Source organism: Xenopus laevis, chromosome 9_10S (genome assembly GCF_017654675.1).
Source record: "Xenopus laevis strain J_2021 chromosome 9_10S, Xenopus_laevis_v10.1, whole genome shotgun sequence".
NCBI lineage: Eukaryota > Metazoa > Chordata > Amphibia > Anura > Pipidae > Xenopus > Xenopus laevis.
Window position 1 is genome coordinate 7,147,227 of NC_054388.1, and position 19,090 is coordinate 7,166,316.

Genomic DNA, 19,090 nt, shown 5'->3' on the forward strand with positions numbered 1-19,090 from the left:
GAGTGGTTCACCTTTAAGGTAACTTTAATTATGTTCTAGAACGGCCAATTCTAAGCAACGTTTCAATTGGTTTTCATTATTTTATTTTTATAGTGTTATAGCTATTTGCCTTTTTCTTCTGTCTCTTTGCAGCTTTCAAATGGGCGTCGCTGACCCCTTCTAAAAAGCAAATGCTCTTTAAGGCTACAAATGTATTGTTACTTTGTATCGTCTATTCAGGCCTCTCCTATTCATATTCCAGTCTCTTATTCAAATCAGTGCATGGTTGCTAGGGCCATTTTGTCCCTAGTTACCAGATTGCCTAAAATGCAAATTGAAGAGCTGCTGAATAAAAAGCTAAATAACTCAAAAACCTTCAATAATAAAAAATGAAAACCAATTGAAAGTGTCTCAGAATATCCCTCTCTACATCATACTAAGTTATCTCAAAGGTGAACAACCCCTTTAAAAACTTTTGATGCTCAGCGTCTCATCCCCTCCTTAGTCCACAGATTTTTATTTGTGTATTCAGATACACAGTATTGGCCGGGGGGGCTTGCTGAATGGTCTTTTACCTAAACTTTAAAGGGATACTTTCATGGGAAAACATGTTTTTTTCAAAACACATCAGTTAATAGTGCTGCTCCAGCAGAATTCTGCACTGAAATCCGTTTCTCAAAAGAGCAAACAGATTTTTTTATATTTAATTTTGATATCTGACATGGGGCTAGACATATTGTCAGTTTCCCAGCTGCCCTCAGTCATGTGACTTGTGCTCTGATAAACTTCAGTCACTCTTTACTGCTGTACTGCAAGTTGGAGTGATATCACCCCCCTCCCCAGCAGCCTAACAACAGAACAATGGGAAGGTAACCAGATAACAGCTCCCTAACACAAGATAACAGCTGCCTGGTAGATCTAAGAACAGCACTCAATAGTAAAATCCAGGTCCCACTGAGACACATTCAGTTACATTGAGTTGGAGAGACAACAGCCTGCCAGAAAGCAGTTCCATCCTAAAGTGCAGGGACAACATGTTTTCCCATGACAGTATCCCTTTAAGTTATTGGGTTTTTTTTGGTCCATTAAACACTACCGCTGTGTGCGAAGTATGGGCAGTCTCAGAACTACGAGTCTCGATCAGATGCTGAACTGATTACAAGGGATGCACCGAATCCTGGATTCGGTTCGGAATTCGGCTTCTGCCCTGCCGAACCGAATCCTAATTTGTTTATGCAAATTAGGATTCATTTCGGTATTCAGCCGAACCTTTCGCAAAGGAATAGGGGGTTCGGCTGAATCCAAAATATGGGGTTCGGCTAAATCCAAAATAGTGGATTTGGTGCTTCCCTACTGATTACCCTGACTCTTTCATGCTGGGGGGTGCTCAGTTGAGCAACAGATGGAGAGATTGCAGTGTGATATCCCTATTTTAATATAATACACAAAAGCCATGAATATCTTGTCAATTCTATCCTTATAAACGCTGAGTTCTGATGTCATCAGTTATAAACGGTGAGTTCTGATGTCATTTCTGTCACATGACTCACTGAAACTTGTGTATTATAATAAACAAAGTTGTTGGAAAAATATGAGGAGATTAGTAGTAACCTCTGAGTCCAATGACCTTCGGCCTTGTGCTTTTATATGGTCATGGAACTCCTCGTGACTTATAATATCCTTATATTGTACAATAGGGGGTAATGTATTCACTGTATATTTTACAGATGTACAAAATGTAATTATTTTTTCTAATGCCACCTCACCTGAAATGTAACAAATAATAAGGGAATTTGTTATTGAAGGTCTTCGTGCTTGTCCCCCACTCTGCACGGTTTCCATTTTTTAATTTAATGAAGTAGGCGTCGCCCATTCGCTAGACACAATCTAACGCCATAAAGTGAATGTTTTAACATTTTAAACAAAAAAAAAAAATCCGTTTGATTAATATGGGTTCCACTTTGCTCTAGTAAAAAAAAAAAAAAAAGAATTCAATCTAAAATTACTGTTTTCTGTTAATTTTGACATGGAAAAAAAATTCCAGGATCAATTTTTTTTTTCAGTTTACCCAAGAAATAAAAAAGGAAAAAAAAAAAATCTGTTATTAAAATACATTGGGAGAAGCTGAACTAGATGTGTGTTACTCTTTGGATGGGACTTGTTTGTTTATTCTTAATTATTCATATTGGTTGGGGGTGGCGAAGACTTTGCCCGTTCATTGTTCTTTTATGAGTACTCCATGCCGCCATCTTGCTTCTGAACATTCCAGAATATCTCCTAGTGGGCCCCTTTCTCCAGGAATAATATAAACAAGATACCCTTTAAAATGCCATGGCTTCTGACCTAAAAAGTACACTTTGACTGTAACAGGGAGCTTATATCCTCTAAAAAGCTTGACCTTACCATAGCGAGACTTACAATTTCAAATTGGAACATCAGCAATAGACAGAAGCGAGGGTGCAGTTGCACAAAGCCCTATGTCAGGAGGCAAGAGCTGGCGGAATAGAGAGGTCACATGACCCCAGACATCAATCAGTAGGTGCCCTTCCTCAGGGTGCCCTCGCCATTACCAGTCAACAGTCTTCAGCACAGTACTGCTCCTATTGAGCTGTAAAGGGGAAATAAAAGGCTTTTAAATATGCGTGGTCTGGCTGCTGAATGGCCTCTAAATAAAGGGACCCTGGTCTTGTTTCATTCCATATATTTAAGGAGAACTAAACCCCAAAAATTAATATGGCTAAAAATAACAGATTTTATATAGTAAACTAATTGCACGAGGCTAAAGTTTGAGCTTGTCAATAGCAGCAATGATCCAGGACTTCAAACTTGTCACAGGGGGTCACCATCTTGGAAAGTGTCTGTGACACTCACATGCTCAGTGGGCTCTGATTGGCTGTTGAGAAGCTAAGCTTAGGGGTCGTCACTAATTATCCAGCAGAAAATGAGCTTCCCTGGCTGTAATATAAGCTGATGCTACAGGTTTGCTGATTATTAATTTCTGATACTAATTGCACTGGTTTCTGTGCTGCCATGTAGTAATTATGTGTATTAATTACTAATCAGCCTTATATTGTGACATTTCTATTCTATGTATATTGTGAGTGGGTCCCTAAGCTCAGTAAGTGACAGCAGCACAGAGCATGTGCAGTGAATCAGCAGAAAAGAAGATGGGGAGCTACTGGGGCATCTTTGGAGACACAGATCTTTACTGCTAAAGGGCTGTGGTTGCCTTGGGCTGGTACAGAAGCACAAAACTTAATGTGCAACATTTCTACCTACTTCTTTAGTTAGGCTTTAGTTCTCCTTCAAATAGCCACTATTATCTGTGTGTGCACAATTGCAAAGTGGAGAGCTGTTGAATAAAAAGTTAAATAACATAAAAAAAACAAAAAACTGCAAAGTGACTCAGAATATATCCGTCTCTACAATAGGGGTCCCCAGTACCGGGCCGCAGACAGTCTTGAACTGAGCCGCTGAGCATAGGGGACGGATTGGACACCGGCGCTTCAGAATTGGACTCGGCAGGGGTCCCCAAACTTTTTTGGTCTGGGGACCGGGATCCCCAGGCCAAAAAAGGTTGGGGACCCCCTGCTCTAAATTATACTAAAAGTTAATTTAAAGGTGAACAACCCCTTTAAAATAACCCCATAAGTGCCAGTATGCATGCTGGCACTACTTACTGTATGGAGGCAGTGGGAACTGACTGATACTCCCTGCCTTGTTTTATATCCACCCAGCCAATGGAATGGCCCCTATTGTTATTTTAAAGGGGTTGTTCACCTTTAAATGAACTGTTAGTATGACGTAGAGAGGGATATTCTGAGACACTTTGCAATTGGTTTTCATTTTTTATTATTTGTGTTTTTTGACTTATTTAGCTTTTTATTCAGCAGCTCTCCAGTTTGCAATTTCAGCCGTCTGGTTGTTAGGGTCCAAATTCCCCTAGCAACCATGCATTGATTTTGAAGACTGGAATATGAATAGGAGAGGCCTGAATAGAAAGAGGAGGAATAAAAAGTAGCAATAACAATACATTTGTAGCCTTACAGAGTATTTCTTTTTCAGATGGGGTCAGTGACCCCCATTTGAAAGCTGGAAAGAGTCAGAAGAAGGTCACTAATTAAAAAAACTAAAAAAAATAATAATGAAGACCCCCTCCCCCATTCCAAAGTTGGAAAGACTTAGAAAAAGAAGTCCAATAATTAAAAGAAAAAAAAACTATAAAAAAAAATACAATTAAGACCAATTGAAAAGTTCTACAGTTGAATGACCCCCTTTAAAGGGTAAGTAAAGGCTAGTGATGACAATATGACAGTGCCTGGGGGAGGGGTCTATACTGTAACGACACTGGTTGGTGTGAGCAACGAAAAGTAATAAATAGGCAAGTTCCTCTCTGAGCAAGAGGTTCTGCAGCTGCCTGAGCCGCTTCTTCTGCATCTTCTTCCGGGCTGTGGGGTTCAGCGAAGAGAAGTAGTTGAAGCGGCTCCGCTCCTTCTCATATATGACTGACTGACCCTCAGCTGCAGCAGCCGGACACAGGAGAAAGGCGTGGCCTTCGAAAGAGTCCGCTAATGAACGCCCACATGACCGGAAGCAGCGTGGTAACCTGTACATACAGCGACCGGAAGAGTTTACAGCAGCGGGTGAGTGGCAGGGTTTCCAGCCAAATGACCGTTACTAATTTAAAGCCCAGGCGGGTTTTGAAAGTACAAACTAGCCAAGGTACAGATTTGGGCTACTTTTTGGGCTTTTTGTACTTTGGAAACCAAAGTTTTTTTTGTTGCCCTAATGTGCCAAGCCTGTGTCTCCCAATGCATGTTGGGTAATGTCGTTTTTTGTTAAACAATTTTCCGACTGCCAAGTTGAATGTAAGACTACAATCCCCAGCATGCAATGGGACGGACTTGCGTAGATGCTCCCGTCCCTCTTAAGCATTCTCATGTTTTCTGGTGACTTTCCTCAATTTCAGACAATTTTGGGCAAAAATCTGCCGGCCACCAAAATGTCTAGAGATTGAGCTGTTTTACCAATATTTATTGAAATTGTATATGAATTAGGGTCTCATGGGGCCCCTATACCTCCTGCCCCCCCCCCTCTCTGCAGTTACGTCCCTGGTGACGGACAAAGCTGGCCCATTTTATGAAAAATTTGGAATTCAGCGAAAATTTGAAAAAGGCCTATTTTCACATTTTTTTTTTCACTGCACATTTTGTGCTGTTTTTTGGCTACTTTTGAAGGGACTATTGGGGCAAGTTTTGGGCTGGTTTCGTAGCTGATTTTGAAAATTAGACCTGGTAACCCTGGTGAGTGGCTTGTGTTGTACTTGTACTTCATTGTTATTAGTGGTCTGACAAAGCTGGTTAGACAGACAGTGCCATTGCTCTGTCATTGAAACTAAAACTCCCATGATGCCCAGCAACCCCCCTAATAAAAACCAGACAATAACAAAAGTTAAAGTCACGGGGGGCAGCAATTTGTTGGTACGATGTAGAGAGGGATGTTCTGAGATCATTTGTAATTGGTTTTTATTTTTTGTTATTTGTGGTTTTTCGGTTATTTAGCTTTTTATTCAACAGCTCTACAGTTTGCAATTTCAGCCCTCTGGTTGCTAGGTTCGAAATATGACCCTAGCAACCGTGCACTGATTTGAATAAGAGACTGGAATATGAATAGGAGAGGCCTGAACAGATAGATGAGGAATAAAAAGTAGCAATAACAATGAAAGTGTACAGACCATTTGTTGTTAAAATGGGGTCAGTGACCCCCATTTGAAAGCTGGAGATAGTCAGAAGAAGTAGGTAATTGATTCAAAAACTATAAAAATAAAATAATGAAGACCAATTTAAAAGTTGCTTAGAACTGGCCATTGTATAAAATACCTAAAGATAACTTGAAGGCGAACCACCCCTTCAAAGTAATGCTGCTCTGAGTCCTCTGTCAAAAGAAACAGCACATTTCTTTCCTTCTATTGTGTACTCATGGGCTTCTGTATCAGACTTCCTGTTTTCAGCTTCAACCTCCAGGGCTAGGGCTTGAGCATGCTCAGTTTGCTCCTCTCCCCCTCCCTCCTCCCTTCTCTGCTGTAATCTGAGCCCAGAGCTATGAGAGAGCAGGGAGAGACTCAGGCAGGAAGTGATGTCACGCCAAGCTAATATGGCAGCTGCTATCCTAAACAGAGTTTCTAGAGCTGTTTACTTGGGTATGGTAAAGCATTCTACAGAATAAATATAGTGTTATAACTTGCACTATTGTGGCTAATCTATTGGCAATTAAATGCCTCTGTAGCTTTCCTTCTTTACAGGGCTCTCTCTGCTCTCCATCAATATATGAGTTCAGGATCTTTTTGAAAACATAAGTGAGGGTCTTTATGAATGAATTGGCCCAATACATGAAGTAAGTCGGACAGTGCTACCCTAAAGCCTTGCGTCTTAAACGGACGTCCCCAGATGTTATTGAACTACAAATCCCAGCATGCTTTGATTATGTGTTGAGGGCTTGGAGTTGTAGTCTGGCAACACCAGGGGTTTAAAAAAAAAATATAAGGCTGTAGGGACTAGGACTGACATTGTGAAGCCACGTTAATCTTACACCACACATTATGACTTCATCAATCTCATTTGCTGCTTAGAGGAATTGTTCAGTATAAAAAATAAAAACTGGGTAAATAAGATATTCTGTGCAAAATAAACAATGTATCTAATATAGTTAGTTAGCCAAAAATGTAATGTATAAAGGCTGGAGTGACTGGATGTGTAACATAATAGCCAGAACACTACTTCCTGCTTTTCAGCTCTCTTGGTTTCCACTGATTGGTTACCAGACAGTAACCAATCAGAGACTTGAGTTTGGGGCACATAGGTCATAACTGTTGCTTTTGAATCTGAGCTGAATGCTGAGGATCAATTACAAACTCACTGATCAGTTATGTCCCATGTGGCCCCCCTTATAGTCACTGACTAACTCAGAGTTAGAGAGCTGAAAAGCAGGAAGTAGTGTTCTGGCTAATATGTTACACATCCAGTCACTCCAGCCTTTATACATTACATTTTTGTCTAACTAACTATATTAGATACATTTTTTATTTTGCACAGCCTGTTTATTTACCCAGTTTTTATTTTTACACCAAACTGTTCCTTTAAAGTAAACCCGCTCCACGTCTGCCTTCTGACTCCACCCATCACTTCCGAAAACCTCCTTGATCCCAGCTGTTTGTACACATTGACTAAATGCCGCCATTGTATGCATGCGCCCAAACAACCATTCCAACAGGAAAAACAGTGTAAATATTTTACATGAACCAAAATAAATAAAATGCTTCCCAGCATCCTCAGCAAGCCGAAGACTAATGGGAGTAAAACAGAGTTAAAGGGGTGGTTCACCTTTAAGCTAATTTTTCGTATGTTATAAAACGGCTAATTCTAAGCAACTTTTCAATTGGTTGTCATTATTTATTTTTTATAGTTTTAATGATTTGCCTTCTTTAAACTTTCAAAAAGAGGGGGTCCTTACCCCATTTAAAAACAAATGCTGTGTAAGGCTACAAATGTATTGTTATTGTTACTTTTTATTACTCGTCTTTCTATTCAGGCCTCTCCTATTCATATATTAGTCTCTTATTCAAATCAATGTGTGGTTGCTAAGGTCATTTGGACCCTAGCAACCAGATATCTGAAACGGCAAACTGGAGAGCTGCTGAATAAAAAGCGAAATAACTCAAAAACCACAAGTAATAAAAAATGAAAACCAATTGCAAATTGTCTCAGAATATCCCTCTCTACATCCTACTAAGGGGCAGATTTATCAAGGGTCGAATTTCGAAGTTTTTTACATTAAATTGCATTACTTCGATATTCGGAGTCGAAGATTTTTTTTTATCGAATTTGGCCATATTCGATCAAAGTAAAATCGTTTGATCGTACGATGAAATCCTTTGAATCGAACGCTTTGATAGATCGATGGAACGATTTGATAGATCGATCGATGGAACGATTTAATAGATCGAACGATCGAACGATTTCATAGATCGAACGATCGAGCGATTTAATAGATCGAACGATTTAATAGATCGAACGATCGAACGATTTAATAGATCGATCGAATGATTTAATAGATCGATCGAACGATTTAATAGATCGATCGAACGATTTAATAGATCGAACGATTTAATAGATCGAACGATTTAATAGATCGAACGATTTAATAGATCGAACGATTTAATAGATCGAACGATTTAATAGATCGAACGATTTAATAGATCGAACGATTTAATAGATCGAACGATTTAATAGATCGAACGATGTAATAGATCGAACGATGTAATAGATCGAACGATGTAATAGATCGATCGAACGATGTAATAGATCGATCGAACGATGTAATAGATCGATCGAACGATGTAATAGATCGATCGAACGATGTAATAGATCGATCGAACGATGTAATAGATCGATCGAACGATGTAATAGATCGATTCGACGATGTAATAGATCGATCGAACGATGTAATAGATCGATCGAACGATGTAATAGATCGATCGAACGATGTAATAGATCGACTCGAACGATGTAATAGATCGATCGAACGATGTAATAGATCGATCGAACGATGTAATAGATCGATCGAACGATGTAATAGATCGATCGAACGATGTAATAGATCGATCGAACGATGTAATAGATCGATCGAACGATGTAATAGATCGATCGAACGATGTAATAGATCGATCGAACGATGTAATAGATCGATCGAACGATGTAATAGATCGATCGAACGATGTAATAGATCGATCGAACGATGTAATAGATCGATCGAACGATGTAATAGATCGATCGAACGATGTAATAGATCGATCGAACGATGTAATAGATCGATCGAACGATGTAATAGATCGATCGAACGATGTAATAGATCGATCGAACGATGTAATTGATCGATCGAACGATGTAATTGATCGATCGAACGATTTTACTTCGACTTCTAAAAACTTAGCCAAATGTTGGCTATAGGTTCTAGGAGGTCCCCATAGGCTAACATAGCAATTCGGCAGGTTTAAGGTGTCGAAGTCGAACTTTTTTAAAGAGACAGTACTTCGATTTTTGAAGTCGAACTTTTTTACTCCGAATCGAAGTCGAATGTAGGCCTATTCGATGATCGAAGTACCCAAAAAATAGTTCGAAATTCTAAGTTTTTAAATTCAAAAATTCACTTCGACCCTTAGTACACCTGCCCCTAACAGTTAATTTAAAGGTGAACAACCCCTTTAATAGTATCTTACAAAGTAATCTCGAGATATATTTGTTTTGGGGGATGGAAATGCGGTTGTTTTTAATTTTTTTCATGCAAAAATACCTGCCACAAAAATGGTGGTTATAAAAAAAAAAAAAAAAAAATCAAGTCCAGACAGTTTTCCGTTCAAACAACGGCGTGGACATTGTCTGTGATTTCTCCAGAACCCACCCAGGTTTACGAGTGAAACTTGCTCCAGATGTAAAAGTCTCTGAAGACTATTGTGTGTTTGAGAAGACTTCCTCCAAAGAGGGTTTCGGGCAGCTGGAACGGTGATCTCCATGGTGACAGGGACAGAATCGGACATTGTGACGTCTCCTCACCACTGCTCAGCCAAGAGTTCATCCAGATACTCAACAACATCTCCCTGGAAAAGAAGAGGCAAAGTTCACACTGAACAGGAAGAATTGTGTTTATTGTATTCGTGCCCATATACAGGGGTGTTCAACACCAACACAATAAACACAACTGGTTTTCTGCCCTTTTCCTGTAATGTGTGGATTTGGTCTCCATCAACTGTCCTGTTGTCTTCTGCCAGGTCTCGATCCAGTCTCTATACTTTATGGTATGTCACAGTGGTGTCATTATTACCACATCTCTACTGCAACCATATTATTAGAAAAAAAACTATTATGCCTTATTTATGGACCTTTTTCCAAAGCAAAGTGACCAGTGATCCGAATGCCTTTATCACTTACCTCATCATTGTCTCCAAGTTTCTCCACCGCAAAATCATGGAGTTTTCTCTGCATGGTGGTAACATTATGAAACTTCACTGCTTCCTGTAAAATGATATCATAGCTGATAATTTTATGCATGAGAACAGACGGAAATACTATCTAATATCCTTATCCATTACAGTAGGGGGTACATTATCCCTTATAATACATGAGTGATACTCAGAGTTCCCTGTATAACTCAGCCTGCAGCCTTGTGCCTTTATATGGTCACAGAACAACCCCTCAGTGACTTCTTATATCCTTATCATTTACAGTAGGGGTACATTATCCCTTATAATACATGAGTGATACTCAGAGTTCCCTGTATAACTCAGCCTGCAGCCTTGTGCCTTTATATGGTCACAGAACAACCCCTCAGTGACTTCTAATATCCTTATCCATTACAGTAGGGGGTACATTATCACTTATAATACATGAGTGATACTCAGAGTTCCCTGTATAACTCAGCCTGCAGCCTTGTGCCTTTATATGGTCACAGAACAACCCCTCAGTGACTTCTAATATCCTTATCATTTACAGTAGGGGGTACATTATCCCTTATAATACATGAGTGATACTCAGAGTTCCCTGTATAACTCAGCCTGCAGCCTTGTGCCTTTATATGGTCACAGAGCAACCCCTCAGTGACTTCTTATATCCTTATCATTTACAGTAGGGGGTACATTATCCCTTATAATACATGAGTGATACTCAGAGTTCCTTGTATAACTCAGCCTGCAGCCTTGTGCCTTTATATGGTCACAGAACAACCCCTCAGTGACTTCTAATATCCTTATCCATTACAGTAGGGGGTACATTATCCCTTATAATACATGAGTGATACTCAGAGTTCCCTATATAACTCAGCCTGCAGCCTTGTGCCTTTATATGGTCACAGAACAACCCCTCAGTGACTTCTAATATCCTTATCATTTACAGTAGGGGGTACATTATCCCTTATAATACATGAGTGATACTCAGAGTTCCCTGTATAACTCAGCCTGCAGCCTTGTGCCTTTATATGGTCACAGAGCAACCCCTCAGTGACTTCTTATATCCTTATCATTTACAGTAGGGGGTACATTATCCCTTATAATACATGAGTGATACTCAGAGTTCCCTGTATAACTCAGCCTGCAGCCTTGTGCCTTTATATGGTCACAGAGCAACCCCTCAGTGACTTCTTATATCCTTATCATTTACAGTAGGGGGTACATTATCCCTTATAATACATGAGTGATACTCAGAGTTCCCTGTATAACTCAGCCTGCAGCCTTGTGCCTTTATATGGTCACAGAACAACCCCTCAGTGACTTCTAATATCCTTATCATTTACAGTAGGGGGTACATTATCCCTTATAATACATGAGTGATACTCAGAGTTCCCTGTATATCTCAGCCTGCAGCCCTGTATCTTTATATGGTCACAGAACCCCTCAGTGACTTCTAATATCCTTATCATTTACAGTAGGGGCTACATTATCCCTTATAATACATGAGTGATACTCAGAGTTCCCTGTATATCTCAGCCTGCAGCCCTGTATCTTTATATGGTCACAGAACCCCTCAGTGACTTCTAATATCCTTATCATTTACAGTAGGGGCTACATTATCCCTTATAATACATGAGTGATACTCAGAGTTCCCTGTATAACTCAGCCTGCAGCCTTGTGCCTTTATATGGTCACAGAACAACCCCTCAGTGACTTCTAATATCCTTATCATTTACAGTAGGGGGTACATTATCTCTTATAATACATGAGTGATACTCAGAGTTCCCTGTATAACTCGGCCTGCAGCCTTGTGCCTTTATATGGTCACAGAACAACCCCTCAGTGACTTCTAATATCCTTATTATTTACAGTAGGGGGTACAGTATCCCTTATAATACATGAGTGATACTCACAGTTCCCTATATAACTCTGCCTTGTGCCTTTATATGGTCACATAACCCCTCAGTGACTTCTAATATCCTTATCATTTACAGTAGGGGGTACATTATCCCTTATAATACATGAGTGATATTCAGAGTTCCCTGTATAACTCAGCCTGCAGCCTTGTGCCTTTTATATGGTCACAGAACCCCTCAGTAAGAGCAACGTCTCTTGTTCCAACCAATGCCCGTTTGCTAGGGTAAATAAGACCCTAGCAACCAGATAGCTGCTGAAATACAAACTTGAGAGCTGCTGAACACAAAGCAAAATAACTGAAAAACCAAAAAAATTAAGACAACATTGCAAGTTGTCTCAATATCAATGTCTATATCATACTAAAAGTTAATACAAAGGTGACTTACCCCTTTAACCAATAATAATAGTTATCTGATAGCGATTATGGAATAATATAACCAGTCTGATTAGACTTAGCAGATAACTATGAATATTGGTTAAAGAGGTAAGTAGTCACCTTTATGTTACCTTTTAGTTTAATGTAGACATTGATACTGAGACAACTTGCATGTGGTCTTAATTTTTCGGGGTATTAATGTGGAGCACTTGCTGTTAACCATGAGCTGATGGGACTTGAGACAGGAATATATCGCTTATGGAATCTCACCGGTCGGGGCTTGAAGTTTTCATCGTTGAGACCCCATTTGTCCTTGTGATACTGGTAGTAGACCATGTTCTGCTTCATCACTTCATCTTCTGGGTCAAAGAGCAGGTAACTTGCCACACATGGAGCAGCATTTTTAACGTCATTTACTGTAGGAGGTAAAGCAAGTTACCGGCTGATGCCAGGGCCAATATATCCTACCATTCTCCTGTCCCACAACCAATAGGAGCTCTCCACAACCCAACAGACCAACCTGGATCTTCTCAAATTCCACCTCCATTACATCATTGGCCTACCCCTTTATGTGATTACCAAGCCGACTTCAAGTCTGGGTTGACAAGTCGAGGGACACAACTGCTTATTATATTCTTACGCCCCAAAATAATGAATTCGGATACTTACGTTTATAATAGGCGTACTGCAGATAATGGTACATGGTGGCCACAAATTTCTCCACGACGTACCCACCAATCACAGGGGTGAGGTGACTTTCACACTTGAGTTTACATTTCAGCACTTCAGTGTAATGGTCTTTAGGTGGTGGTGGGGAGGTGAGGAGGGAAAAAAAAACCCAACATAGACAATATCATGAAGGGATCACCAGGAAACAGTAGAGTTTGTAGAGGTTCAGATTGACATGTCTAAGTGAGAGATTCTCCGTTTACTTACCTGCTACAGAATGATAAAAGTCTTTGAATGTGTTGATTTCCCTGGATCCCTCACAGGCTGCAATGCATTCCTCAAAGGTCTTGAAAAAGTCCGGCAGGGCAAGTTCCATATCGGAAATGGATGTTCTCCAGTTCTCTCCGTTGTAAGCCCTCACTGCCCTGATGAACAAACTCTGAACAAATTGAGAAAATATAAGATTGGAGTGAGGTCCATTCTCGGCACCATCTAGCCCTGTTGTCTTCATCATTCTACTGCCTCCATTTAGCTCTGCTGATACCATCTTGCCCTACCATACCTACTGCCCTTTCTACTAAAACCACTTTTATGCTGAGCACCCCCCCTATTACCTCATATGATTTGGTCTCTAGATCCTTGATGTGTGTATCAGACTCAGGCATGCTCTTGTAATAAGCCATGTTCCTCTTCATCATCTCATCTTCTGGGTGCATCATCAGGAACGTGTGCGCGGCTGCAATGGCCTTCGGCAAGTTGTTTGTCTGCAACAAGCAAGTGACTTTAATGTCAAGCCAGTAGTTCTATGTTGTAAGAGGCAGTTACACTGTGTGTGGTGTTACCTGCTCTCTGAATGGACAAATCAGTAGCTTGAGGCTATGGCTTTTGATTTGGTTCTGATAGATCTTCTGATCTACTGCTGTGTATTTAATGATATTTCTCTGTCTAACCTGGCCTAGCTGATCACCTACTCCATACCCTCACCCTGTTCTGTTACCTGCTCTGTATCACCATCTTGAGCTTTCATACTACCTGCTTTATGCCACCACCTAAGCCTTCCTGACTACCTTCTCAGTGCCACCTTCCTGGACCTCCTGATTAACTGCTCTATATCAGCGTCTTTTGTTTCCTAACTACCTGCTCCATGCCACCACCTTGGCCTGCTTGGTGTCCTCTTTTTGGACCTCCTAATTAACTGATCTGTCTCCATGTCATCACCTCTGGTTTTCTGACTACCTTGTCCTGTCTGACTGCCTGTTCTGAGTCATCAATCAGGTTGCCCAATTTCTTCTGTTTCTTGTCCCCAACTTGGCCTGAATGACTTCTTGTTCCATGCTACAACCTCATCCTGGTTGACTGTTTCATGTCACCTCCTTGGCTTTCGTGACTATATGATCAGTCTAGAGCGTTGTCAAAAACCAAGAATTCCTAATTTTGACCCACTGACACCAGGGAGGGGGCTATATGAGACAATGAAAGAGGCAAGGATATTCAATGTCACAGAGCTGCTGCTTTTTATTTATTGCGTCCTTGCAATGTTGGGTGCCTGAGTTTGATTCTTACTTGGGCATTAGCTGCATTGATTTAGTATGTTTCCTCCTGGGTCTATTGGTTTTTAGCTTACAGTTAAGCTGGCCATACATGGGCCGATAAAAGCTGCAGACAGACCAAGTAGGCAGCTTATTGGCCCATGCGCGTGGCCCTCCGACAGGCTTCCACCATCGATATGTGGCCGAATGTTGGCCATATGTCAATCGGGCAGGGTTAAAAATCCTGTTGGATCACGGCCACATCTGCTTATTGATGCGGTCCCGAGTTCTGCCCTTATTGGCAGCATTATGATCCGATTGTTGGGCCCTAGGGCCCACAATCAGATCAGCCCAATATCGCCCACCTCAATGTGGGCATTACCGGGAGAGATCCGCTCCTTTGGCGAAATCTCAAGTAGTGTGAAAGTCATTCAGAAAATGTTTATTCTGGGAGGCAACTAGAAGACATTGAGGCTAGTGGGGGTAGAGGCTGCTGTGTACTCACTCCTGGCTCTGAGTGTAAACAAATCTACTGGGTGAGCAAATAAGGCCCCATGTGGGGCAGGAGCCCCGTATCTAGAAGCACTAACAGGTTTGGTGTCTACTTAATGTGCTCATAGGGTAGTTTTCAGCCTGCAAATGGCCCCTGTTGATTGGTTGCTATGGGTTACTAGACCTGCAGCTGCACCTCTTGTTACATTAACATTCTACCAGTTATAGCATGATAATCTGTGGGAAGGTTTCTGTAAAGCAGATATAGGCACAATACCTTGAAGTAGGCATACTGTAGGAACTTGTACGGCTCTCTGCTCTGGAACTCCTGTAGGGTCTCTCGGCTTGGCTGGGACTGTCTGAAGGCTGGTAGCCCCTGCTTACATCTCTTCAGGCACTGGGCCCTCACAAGCACATCTCCAAATACTCGGAGTTCAGGGAATTCTCCAAAGCGACCTCCCTCGGTATCTCTAGAATCTCCGGGGCTGTACTGAATTTGGGCTGAGGAGCAGTTGAGGTTGCAGAAGGCCTCGCTGTCCTGCAGAAGCCGGTACAACCTCAGGCTGATCTCTAGATAATTAACAGTCTCCGGCCACTTCTCGCCCGTGTACTGGTCCAAGCCGTACCTGTAGGCAGACTCCAGCGGCATCAGTTCATCCCGGGGGTAACTCCGAAAGCTGTATCGTTCATACTGAGCCTTCACTAGCCCAACAGCCAGACACAGAAGCATAAAGCCACAACGTGGGCCCTGGGCCATTCTGGTGCTGATCCAAATAAATGTTCTGCTTCTGTCACGGGGAGCAAATCCGTTCCATGCACAAAATCCCAAATAAGTTTCTCCTCGTTCTGATTGAAATTCTCTGTTGCTATGAGAAGTGCAAACACTACAGAAAATTCCCAAATTCCTTTGCACAAGAAATGTGGAAAAATTTGGTTAAAAGAAAAGGCGAATCGTACCCAGTTTTTTCCTCTTTGAATTTCCTCCAAATCTGGCGGCAGTCGCTCTCTTTTGCTCCTTGGATTTACTTGATTTGAGGGGTTTCTCTAAATCTGTTGCTTTTCTCCTTTAAACTGGTCTCCGGTGCTGTGGTTCCCGGGATCAGTGCAACTACCACGTAGCAAGGAGGAGGGGCCACACTGGAAAGGAAATCTCTCCCAAAAAAAAGTCTGTGCCTGTTCCAACAGGAGGAGGGGGTCACATTCCAGAGCCGCCTTCTGTTTGAGTGTGAAAGCGTCCAAGCTGGGGGATTGCTTTACGACCTTCTGTGAATGGTGGGGGGAGTCTCTAAAATACAGACCATTGCCTTGTCTGCAAATTATTGTGTTGTCTCCCAAAATTCAGAGAATATTATGGGATTTACAAGTGTTTCTTCATTGACATAAATCACTTTTATCACTTGCATAAAGTACAAATGTTTATTGAAGTGCACAGCTGTTTCGGGTTATTTTTAAGAATTCTATTGTATACTACAGAGTTTATCTGTTATCTACTGTGTATCCTGTGCTTGAATGGCTGCCCCCATGGCTACACAGCAGCTTGTTTATATAAACTATAGTAGTACTTATCTGTTATCTACTGTGTATCCTGTGCTTGAATGGCTGCCCCCATGGCTGCACAGCAGCTTGTTTATATAAACTATAGTAGTACTTATCTGTTATCTACTGTGTATCCTGTGCTTGAATGGCTGCCCCCGTGGCTACACAGCAGCTTGTTTATATAAACTATAGTAGTACTTATCTGTTAACTACTGTGTATCCTGTGCTTGAATGGCTGCCCCCATGGATACACAGCAGCTTGTTTTTATAAATTATAGTAGTACTTATCTGTTATCTACTGTGTATCCTGTGCTTGAATGGCTGCCCCCATGGCTACACAGCAGCTTGTTTATATAAACTATAGTAGTACTTATCTGTTATCTACTGTGTATCCTGTGCTTGAATGGCTGCCCCCGTGGCTACACAGCAGCTTTTTTATATAAACTATAGTAGTACTTATCTGTTATCTACTGTGAATCCTGTGCTTGAATGGCTGCCCCCATGGCTACACAGCAGCTTGTTTATATAAACTATAGTAGTGTTTCTGAAGCAAACACACCAGTTGTACCATTACAGGGCAACGATACATTATTTATTCATGACTTAAAAACCACTTTCATTTTTTTGATGTTACTGTTCCTTTAAGGTGTGAAAATGTACTTGTTCTGATCAGGGCCTTGTCTTTATTTCCAGGCTAAAACTGGGCTAGTGATGAACGTGATGGGGGTGCTGCTTCTCAGTCTGGCTATGAACACCTGGGCCTCCAGCATCTTCCAGCTCGGGACCTTTCCTGATTGGGTTCCGTCCCATGATCACAACGGGACAAACCTGATATCGGGAGCTCAGAACACGACTGCAGGAAGATAAGAGCCGGAACTTGATACCCAGGAGCAACTGTCGGCTGCTGAGTGGGGGGGGGGGGGTACAGAACCGGCACCAAAGCTGCAGAGTAAAGAACAGGCAACTAGTCGCAGAGTGGCCCCCAGGTATCTCTATTTGCTCAATACAAACAGCTGCTGAATCTAATCAGCTTGATCTGAACCTTCTACTGAATTGTGTCCTATAAATAATACAGAATTATTATATGATCTTCTATAGAATAATAATGTGATTCTTCATGGGCTCGGCCCCCACAACTCACTAACCAGCCCTTTCCTTTATATGACTCCGACCTCTGCTGCTCCCCCAGCTCCCACCTCAAAAGGGGTCAGACGACCTCCGATTTGTTACCCGCGGGATTATGTTGTTGAGGCGATACGTGGCAGGACCACCCCCACCTTTCACTTTTGTCATTATTAGTAATTAGGTATGGGATCTGTTATCCGGAAACCCGTTATCCCGAAGCTTCCAAATTACAGAATGGACATTTCTCAGACTTCATTATAAACAAATCCACATTTTTCAAACTGATTTCCTTTTTCTGTGTAATAATAAAACAGTCGCTTGTACTTGATCCCAACTAAGATATAATTAATCCTTATTGGAAGCAAAACCAGCCTATTGGGTTTATTTCATGTTTACATGATTTTCTAGTAGACTTAAGGTGTGGAGATCCAGATTATGGAAAGATCTGTTATCCAGAAACCCCAGGTACCGAGCATTCTGGATAACAGGTCCCATAGCTGTATTTTCAATATTAAATTGGGAGGGGCTTGTCTTATAGTCATATATAAATATATAAATTCTCGTTCTTTATCCCTCTCTCTCTCTTTATCTCTCTCTATCTCTCCCTCTCTTTATCTCTTTCTCTTTCTCTCTCTCTCTCTCTCTCTCTCTCTCTCTCTCTCTTTATCTCTCTCTCTATCTATTTCTCTCTATTTATCCTTCTTTATCTCTCTCTCTCTCTATCACTCTCTCTCTTCATCTCTCTTTATCTCGCTCTATCCCTCCCTCTTTATCTCTCTCTCTTTATCTATTTCTCTCTCTCTATCCCTCTCTCTTTATCCTTCTTTATCACTCTCTATCTCCCTCTCTTCATCTCTATCTCTATCTCTCTCTCTCTATCCTTCTTTATCTCTTTATATATCTAGCTACTATATATATATATAGTGAATAAAGGTAACTTCTAATATCCTCATATTTTGCAACAGGGGGTACTTTATTTATTATAATACACAAATCTCAGCAAGTCATGTGACAAATGACATCAGAACTCACCGTTTATAACTGATGACATCAGAACTCACCGTTTATAAGGATATAATTTACAGGATATTCATGGCTTTTGTGTATTATATACATATATATATACACACACACACACACAGAAAGAATAATACATTTTTGAATGTCTTGTAATGATTTCTTATTCCCTCTACTGTATCAATGTACAAAGTCCCAATATTGGGGAGAATTGTGCATTTTTACAATTTTACAGGATTTTCTATGTATAATAGTGGGAATGATTTAGACGTGAGACTATGGATGTACAATATACAAATATGTGAAAAAGTGAAATTAAAGCTTCTATGTCCAACTTTGAGTTACTTTTTTGTATTTTACCGGGGAAAGTATTTAATAACCACTACGGCCCAACTGTCAGGGACTGTGAACACAGTATTTTATAGGTTATTGGTACAGGTATTGGGACCTGTT

At 40.9% G+C, this 19,090-nt stretch overlaps 2 protein-coding genes across 2 annotated transcripts; one reads left to right on the forward strand and one right to left on the reverse strand.

Moving 5' to 3' along the window:
- Positions 1-4,019: 4,019 nt before the first annotated feature.
- On the forward strand, positions 4,020-17,986 carry LOC108702574 (solute carrier family 13 member 3-like). Its single transcript, XM_018238127.2, has 2 exons — positions 4,020-4,622; positions 17,189-17,986. Exons 1-2 carry the CDS (start codon positions 4,551-4,553, stop codon positions 17,360-17,362), a joined length of 246 nt encoding a protein of 81 aa, XP_018093616.1. The 5' UTR covers positions 4,020-4,550; the 3' UTR covers positions 17,363-17,986.
- Positions 9,141-16,111, reverse strand: crtap.S (cartilage associated protein S homeolog). The gene is made up of 7 exons (XM_018238126.2): positions 15,237-16,111; positions 13,553-13,702; positions 13,206-13,377; positions 12,939-13,067; positions 12,540-12,685; positions 9,963-10,046; positions 9,141-9,631 (listed from the first exon to the last, which is right to left on the reverse strand). The coding sequence occupies exons 1-7, from the start codon at positions 15,714-15,716 to the stop codon at positions 9,584-9,586; spliced, it is 1,209 nt and encodes a 402-aa protein (XP_018093615.1). The 5' UTR covers positions 15,717-16,111; the 3' UTR covers positions 9,141-9,583.
- Positions 17,987-19,090: the final 1,104 nt, after the last annotated feature.

Excerpts from the sequence above, each read along its gene's own strand:
- LOC108702574 (XM_018238127.2), top strand. The coding sequence starts at position 4,551 with ATGAACGCCCACATGACCGGAAGCAGCGTGGTAACCTGTACATACAGC. Across the intron at positions 4,623-17,188 it reads GGAAGAGTTTACAGCAGCGG|GCTAAAACTGGGCTAGTGAT; the intron begins GTGAGTGGCAGG and ends CTTTATTTCCAG.
- crtap.S (XM_018238126.2), bottom strand. The coding sequence starts at position 15,716 with ATGGCCCAGGGCCCACGTTGTGGCTTTATGCTTCTGTGTCTGGCTGTT. Across the intron at positions 13,703-15,236 it reads TACAGTATGCCTACTTCAAG|ACAAACAACTTGCCGAAGGC; the intron begins GTATTGTGCCTA and ends TGCTTGTTGCAG. Across the intron at positions 9,632-9,962 it reads AACTTGGAGACAATGATGAG|GGAGATGTTGTTGAGTATCT; the intron begins GTAAGTGATAAA and ends CTTCTTTTCCAG.